The 7,806-nt window shown below is 47.6% G+C and overlaps 1 protein-coding gene across 2 annotated transcripts; it reads right to left on the bottom strand.

The window, feature by feature from the left end:
* Nucleotides 1-2,205: 2,205 nt before the first annotated feature.
* On the bottom strand, nt 2,206-6,777 carry LOC125510554 (CwfJ-like family protein). 2 transcript variants are annotated; one of them, XM_048675772.2, is made up of 9 exons: nt 6,467-6,777; nt 6,101-6,383; nt 5,770-5,993; nt 5,476-5,676; nt 4,754-5,392; nt 4,374-4,426; nt 3,207-3,558; nt 2,794-3,006; nt 2,206-2,700 (listed from the first exon to the last, which is right to left on the bottom strand). In XM_048675772.2, exons 1-9 carry the CDS (start codon nt 6,509-6,511, stop codon nt 2,374-2,376), a joined length of 2,337 nt encoding a protein of 778 aa, XP_048531729.2. In that variant the 5' UTR covers nt 6,512-6,777; the 3' UTR covers nt 2,206-2,373. The 2 variants fall into 2 exon arrangements, with proteins under 2 accessions (XP_048531729.2, XP_048531728.2); XM_048675771.2 differs by having other exon boundaries at nt 4,347-4,426; nt 6,467-6,776.
* Between the last annotated feature and the right edge of the window lie 1,029 nt (nt 6,778-7,806).

The following is a 7,806-nucleotide window of genomic DNA, read 5'->3' as shown; positions in this document are numbered from 1 at the left end:
CGCATACTAGGGTGGGGAATCGAACCATGGCCGACGCGTTAGGGTAGTGAGGGGCTAACCAGTAGGACTAATTGAGATTTGCGTTAATCATAGGAAAATGAAAGTAGTTAACGAAACTAGTGGGGTCTAACCAGAGGTTGTCGGGTGCTAACAAGGTGTTGTCGTGGCGTGTGGCTGTGTCGGTTTTCTCACGGCGGGTTAGACTAGTCACAGTGGGAGTAGCAAAGGTAGTGACATGTATCCTCATGCAATGCCAACTATGCACATTGGTGACATGGAATAGTATTAAATGGGGGAAAGAGATGGTGGTAACATATTATGGGCCAGTTCTTTTCGGCGATTCTTCCAGAATCACCCCCCTCCCCAGCTTCTTCCAGAATCGCCACTCCATATTTTTTTGACAATCCTATCTAGTTAAGGTCTAATTAGTTAGGATTGTAAAAAACATATGGAGTGGTGATTCTGGGAGAAGCTGGGGAGGGGGCGATTCTGGCCCAAAAGAACTGGCCCTATATTACCATCACATAGCGCTTTTCCTAAAAGAAAATGAGTCTACAAGCTAAGGTAGTAATATAGACTAGTGTCATATGCATGACACCATTCTAAGTTAACTCCACTATGACTAGACTTACACTGTGTTTGGATGTCTATATTCGAGGCCTCCATCTTGAATTGGTTTCAATTCCAATTCAGTCAGGAAACTGTATGGACATGAATGAATTCGGTTGTTTGGGTGTTAATTGAATTGACTCACAGAATCCTACTCAGGTTTCAATACGAATCATGTTTGGATGTCAAACTATTGAATTGCATAACAACACTAGTATATGCATCAAAATAGCAGTTGTATAATATGCGACTATAATTGGATGAGATCTGCGGGGGCCACAGACGGCGGTGATGATTTTCTCTTTGCAAAATGAGCACAGGATTAGCGGAAGTGGCGGCGGGCGACGCCTGGTGGAGGAGGAAGAAGACTCCATTGACGAGAGGAGGGAGTGTTTGGATGAGTCAGAAGCTTGCAGAGGAAGAAGATGGTGTGGGCTGGGGCGAAGAAGAGACAGGTATGACGGCAGGGGAAAAATGTCTGGAATGGCGTGCTGCCGTTATAGCCCGTTGGTCTAGCTCCGTCTCTGTTTTCATCCAGATCTGTCGCTCCTCCATCTGGACTACACGGCACGTTCGAGTGCAGTAGACAACTGTCAGTTGAACGTACCAGCTTGATAATTATATATAATTGAGAATACGTGAGGGAACACTAGGCTATGTGCGAATCTTGATGCAGGCTTGCGGTCTAGATTACGGGTGCATCTGGACCCGAGAGCCAAAGCAGATTTCCGGATTATATAGCAATTTCACCTGTCAATAGGAGGCGTGGGACCCATATGTCATAGGGTGAACAATTAAAGCCAAAAATAAACCCAAAAAGGATTTGAACCCGCGCCGCCGAGGTCAAGGTCAATCAGATCATTTGACCGGTCAATAGGAGGCGTGGGACCCACATGTCATAGGGTGAACAATTGAAGGCAAAATAAACCCAAAAAGGATGGAGCAACTAACTGCGTTGGATGCGTGTGCTTGCGGACAAGTAGCAGCGCGGCGCAATTTGAGGCATGGGCTCGCAGGTCTACACGAAAACAAGAAGAAAAGATCACGGCCTTGAATCCGTTGCTGGGCACGCACGGCGGCGTGCTTCGCCGGAGCAGGCCGAAGGTGTTCGTGCGCGTGTGTGGGTGGGTGAGTTCGAACAGGGCCCAAAGTTGGCGCCTTTGGCCCATGGCGACCAAACGAGCGGCGTCGCTGGTGTACTTGGGACGCGGGACGACGCGCGCGTGCGTGTGAGTCCGACGGAGGCCGAGCAGGGAGCTAGGGCACGAGCCTGAGCTCGCTGCCATTGTCATTCATGGCTGCCCGAGCTTGTATTCGAGCAAGGCGCCGGTGCACACCAAGCTCGCGCGTGAGGTTGTCAAGGAAGAAGGCGACCGGAGCGGCGAGGAAGGAGAGGAAGAAAAGACCCCTGCTGCTGAAAAATAAAAAATTAGACCTCTTTTTATTTCATTTATAGTTTGATCAATGATGGCATTCTGGGCTGCCTCTAATGCCGTCGCTTCAAAATACTCCATCCGTTCCAAATTACTCGTCGTGGTTTTAGTTCAACAGCTAAAACCACGACGAGTAATTTGGAGCGGAGGGAGTACATTTGAATTAGTAATAAAGTTCACAGCTATATCCTGTCAAATGCTAAATTCAACCAGAAAAGCATTTAAAAACATAGATACATGACAACATCAGCACAATCTCTTCCCTGCAAAACTGTCGGTGCAAATTGCGTGAGTCTACCAAACTGTCCCCGAGATTGTATTTACACATCTTCTACTCGAGCTGCTTCGTCCAGTCGAAGGGCTCCCAGTCCTTCATGAAGCTGGCGACGGCTTGCTTCTGGTTATCCATGGACTCGTGCCTCCGGCGACGGTGCATGTCCTCCCCCGGCAACCGGAGCACCCCTCTGAGTACATTCAGCCCGAAACCAGCACCGAACTTGCTCTCGTCGTCTATCACGTGGACGAACCCGCGGTCCAGACCAAACTCCACGTGGAAGTAGGCGAAGTTCTCCGGGATGACCTGCCGCAGGTTACCGGTCGTTGGAATGAGCTTCTTCATCTCGTGCTGTGACCATTCCTCCTCAACTTCGTCGATCGCCTGGAGCAAACAGAAGGAATTTCATTAGAACAACAAGCACAGAAGCACCAGATTATTCTCAGTAAGTTATGCAGAAAGCAATAGATATCAGACCTTCTTGAAGTACATGGGTGCTTTGTTTGAAACTTCGCATGGGACAGGGATGCATTCAATCATGCAATGCCTCTGCTGTTTGACCAGGCTTATGACAGTCTCCATGAAAACCACATCCTTGTCCTGCTGCGCAAACATCTTCAGAAGGCACTTCTTGAAGTTGCGAATCTCCTCCCAGACATTTTTATCAACTGTTCTTGTTGAAGACTCATGCTGCAAACATTAAAAACACACAGAATCAATAAGAGTACAAGAAAATACAGGCAATTCATAAGAGCTGCAACGAAAACCATAAGGGTCCATAATAGGGTATTCAAAAGCACAATCAAGTTGAAGCAGGTTGATTTCTTATAAAAGCAGCATGCACAGATGATTTCTTAATTGTATTTCCAGCACATGGTAAGTTGTCTCACCTGCAATGGAAGAATGACACAGTGTCCAGGAACAAGAGGCTCAAACTGTGGCAGCATCAAGTAAGTGAAGTTCCCTATAGCAATAACCAGATGCTTTGGCCTGGATGGGTTCTCAAAGCAATACAAACAGCGCTCTTTCTGAGTTAAAATATGTCTCTGAGTGCCCCTATTCTCCTGGTGTGCCTCTCTGGTCCTTTTGCCTTTCTTAGTGGGAGCATCACCATATTCATATTCATCCTCTACACTTTTACTCATGTTGTACTGTTTGTTGTGCATAATTTTATTTGCAAGATGGAGGTCAGCATCCTCTTCTCTTTTCCTGCGATCAGCTGCACTGGGCTTTATTGTATGCCTACAGTTGAAAAAGACAATATGCGTCAGAGGCAGACAAATAAACTAGAGATCTGCTGTTCAAACTAGAGTATATCCACACAGCAATACAGGTGCATATTGTGTTTTGCATAATATGACACATGTAGGGATATCAGAAATATTTCAGGGAGCAATTCAGTTGCATAGCATACAGCTATGCCTGATAAACGTTACTGGCAACTAAGACATTGACATAATGGAACTGAATGATCATTTTAGCGGTGGATGATTGCTATCTCTCAGATTTCAGCATAGCCATGCAGATGCGGACACATTTCTTTTCTGAACTACAGTATGGATACCATCTGGGCCAATGCTGGGGTGCTAACCATTACCATTATCTTGCAGAATCACATCATATGACAAGCTGGTGCACATCTTTAGATGAACAGGTATCAGTAATTTACTAGTTCAGAATGATAACAAGGGTATGTTTGAATACATGAGGTTGCATCACTTCTTCAATCAAGCATCACAGACAAAAATGCTAAAACATCCAAAAGCAAAAAAGGCAAGTAGGGCATCACAAACCAAACATGTCTTAAACAGCATATGCACTTCCTTTCAAGGGTACTGAACAGAGAATAAGTAAAACATAATCATGAAATATGCACAAGCGGCTTAGAAATTTTAGCATCTTAACCTCCCTGAAGCAAATTTTGTTTCAACACAGAAGCAGCAGACAGAATGTAAATCACAACTTAGGATAGGTAACAGGTAGCCATGGCATCAACTAGTAAGATGAATTTTAACATAAGATTGAAAAACCTGGTTGAGCTATTTTCCTTTACATGCCTAGGCTCTTCAACAGAAGCACTCTGGTTTTCCAGCACAGTCTCCATTTCTCTCTGAGAAAAAAAGTTATTAGTTAAGAACTCATGTGGCCTCTACTTGCAGTGTATGCAAGCACAAGAAAATTTGATAGAGCCACTGTATCCTAAACTGTAGGTTAACCATATAGACAGTCCAAATTTCCTATGCCAGCATTGTTTGATAGAGTTCCTAGCACGCTTTGTTGCTAATTGTCAAGGAAATGTTGGAGAGGCTTTATGTGCATTCAAATGGATTAAATAATCACTGTTATGTTGTAAATTCAATTTCACAAACTAGTGATTTGCTAATAAACTGGGGGGAACAGTCTGTCAATTTGTCACAGTAACAATAGAGACACTTACCGAAAGTTGGTCAGCTTCTTCGTGCTTGCCTTTCATTCGGAGCTGCAGAACCTTCGCAGCTAACTGGTTTGCATTTAGCTTTTGAGTGCTACCTGAAGATGATATCTTTGAACTCTCCTGCTTTTGTGTGCTCACTGAAGATGATATCTTTGAACTCTCCTGCTGCTTTTGTGTGCTCACTGAAGATGATATCTTTGAACTCTCCTGGTGGGCTTTCTGATCACTATCCCTCTTCTCGACATTTGAAACATTTGTATTTTTACTACCATGGTTACTGATTTTATCCATAAAGCTTCCATCGTTAGAAAATTTGTTGATGCTTGCTAGTGCTGACGAGATGAGCGTTTGATCCTCAGAGGATATATTCTGTCTGTTTTTCTTCCAAGGTACAGAATCAGGCCTGGGTTTTCTCATTGCATGATCCCGGGAGGAGACGCCTTGCAAATATTGGCGACCACCACCACTCTCCTCGCCTCGCTGGTCCTCCTTCCGATCTACTTTGGAGGATTTCTCAGAGTAGTCTCCTTGTCCAGCTTTTCTACCCCTAATGGCCTGCAAATGGGCATAAGAAGGGGCAACTCTGGATGTTGAGACTGATGCGGCTAAGTGACCCAATGAACCCCATCTCTCTTCAACTACCTGCAGTGATTGAATAAGCTTAGAAGTTAGAGGATGACTACCTAAAACTGTATTTGAAAAAGCATATGTGGTGATGCACACACCTCCTCAATCTTTCTACCTTCACGAGCTGCTTGCTCTTTTGCACGTTTCAAAGCCTTAAGCCGCCAGCTAGCACCTCCGTCACCGACAACAGAAGATGCAAGCAACTGACTGGCTGCATTTGCAGCGGTGGCTTCATCAGGATAGCCACTGCCATTGTCCCTCAAATAGGGGTTCATTTCTTTCGGGTTAGGTTTCTTCACCTGCCATAGTCAATAATTGGAAAAAAAAAGAGATAATCAACTGAACACACATGAACATCAACAAGTTCTTTTAAGTAAATACTGTTACATTACCTCTTCATGTGTAGCCTCAAACTTGTCCTCCTCGTTCTCAGCCCTCTGAGCACGGCTGCCCTCCGGCTGACTGCTGCTTGCCGATTTAAGCATCCATTCAAGGCCCATCTCCTTTCTGACAACCTCACCCGCCCTCATCCCGTCGCCTCCCATCTCTTCCTCTTCATCCTCCTCATCATCATCATCATCACTTGCAGCACCTCTTTGCTTCCCCTTGCCACTACCTGCACCGGCAAATGCCACGCGATTAAGCACAGTCCACCCTGAAAAACCCTACTGACCAAAGCACACCTACACCTGAACCAAAATTCACCACGTTTATTATATTTACCTCTTCCTTTATCAGATTCGGCGCTGGATTCATCCTCGTCGGAGAAGTCGCGGCGCCCCCTGCGGCGCTTCCTCCGGTGCTTGCTCCGGCTCAGCTCCTTCTCCTCCTCCTCGTCGACCGAGTCGTCCGACCCCTCCTCCGAGCTGTCCGACCTGCGCCGGCTCCTCCGCCGGTGCCTCCGCCTCCGCTTCTCCTCCCTGTCTCTCCTCTTGCTGCTGCCACGCTTGGTGCGCGCCTTCCCGGGAGAGCCGTCGGATCCCGAGCCGTCGCCGCCTCCTTGCTTCTACAGAAAGGAGTAAAATCAAACCAAATCAAATCCCGTGCGCAGACTGAGAAGTGGAAGGTAGGGGATGCAAGGGAGCTCACCAGCACAGCCTTGTCGCGGGGAACCACCTTCGCGCCCAACAGCATGGCGGCGGAAGGGAGGTTCCGCCGACGAGGGGAGAGGCGGAGGAGGTCGGCGGCGGCGGGGATCCGGCGCGGCGGAGAGGGGTCTGGTCTACTTGTCGGAGAGAGCGTCGGGCGGCGGGGGACTTGGGGAGGCGCGCGTCCGGGATTGGGGCGGAGGCGTACGGTGTTTTGTGGGGAGCTCGGCGCGGTGGAGGGAGCAGAGGTGCCGTCGGATTCCGGCTCCGGTCGGTTGCAACACCCTGGCCTGTACAGTTTCACGGCGTGGCGTGACGGCTTCCGCAGGCGGTGGCTGTCCTGTTTGCTGGACTGGGCTGGGCCTCAAGCTTAAGCTTAAGCTTAAGAGAGGATGCACGGCAGCCCATGTCAGCTCCCGTCTCCCTGAGCGAAAAGATCACGGCCCAAAGGGGAGGCCACGACTGGGCCGCCCATTTGACGCGCACGGTCACGACCCAGTCCGATGCACTGTGTCGTGGGGAGCAACTAGTTAACGAGCGCTCCTTCGGAAGCCTCGCAACGATCAGCGCCACTTGGCGCACTCTCAGCCATTCGCCACGTGTCGTGCTCTGGACGCTCCCTTCGGATTTTGTTTTTTTATTTTTCCGCACGAGTTTTCGGCTTTTCAAACGGTTTTTTCCGGGTTTTTTTCGACATTTTAGTTTTTCCCCGGTCTTTCTTAGCTTTTCGATCAAAAAAATTTTAAAAAAAAAATTTGTTTCTTTTTTTCGTGAAAGTCACGGTTTTTCTTCCGCGAGAGGCACAGTTGTGCTTTAGCGATAGTCACGGCCGTGCCTCTCGGAAACGAAAAAAAAACACGTTTTTTATTTTTTTTCTTTCGCGAGAGTCACGGTTTTGCTTTCGCGAGAGACACGGTTGTGCTTTCGCGAGAGTCACGGCCGTGCCTCTCGGAAAGGGAAAAACAAAACGTGTTTTCTATATTTTTCGTTCATGAGAGTCATGGTTTTGCTTCCGCGAGAGACACGGTTGTGCTTACGCGAAAGTCACGGCCGTGCCTCTCGGAAAGGGAAAAAATACACATTTTCTGTTTTTTTTTTGCGGGAGTCACGGTTTTGCTTCCGCGAGAGGCACGGTTGTGCTTCCGCGAGAGTCACGACCGTGCCTCTCGGAAACGGAAAAAAACGCGTTTTCTGTTTTTTTTTCTTACACGAAAGTTACTGTTTTGCTTCCGTGAGAGGCACGGTTGTGCTTCCGCGAGAGTCACGGCCGTGCCTCTCGGAAACGGAAAAAAACGCGTTTTCTGTTTTTTTTCCTTACACGAAAGTTACTGTTTTGCTTCC

Source organism: Triticum urartu, chromosome 5A (genome assembly GCF_056163025.1).
Source record: "Triticum urartu cultivar PI428250 chromosome 5A, HENAU_Tu73, whole genome shotgun sequence".
Lineage (NCBI taxonomy): Eukaryota > Viridiplantae > Streptophyta > Magnoliopsida > Poales > Poaceae > Triticum > Triticum urartu.
Note: the sequence above shows the minus strand (reverse complement) of the source record. Positions and strands in the feature narration are given on the sequence as shown.

What these genes read in the sequence shown, in the direction of transcription:
- LOC125510554 (XM_048675771.2), bottom strand. Translation starts at nt 6,511, where the DNA reads ATGCTGTTGGGCGCGAAGGTGGTTCCCCGCGACAAGGCTGTGCTG. An exon ending in CCCGCGACAAGGCTGTGCTG is followed by an intron (nt 6,384 to 6,466) that starts GTGAGCTCCCTT and finishes TCCTTTCTGTAG; the next exon opens with AAGCAAGGAGGCGGCGACGG. An exon ending in CGAATCTGATAAAGGAAGAG is followed by an intron (nt 5,994 to 6,100) that starts GTAAATATAATA and finishes TTGCCGGTGCAG; the next exon opens with GTAGTGGCAAGGGGAAGCAA.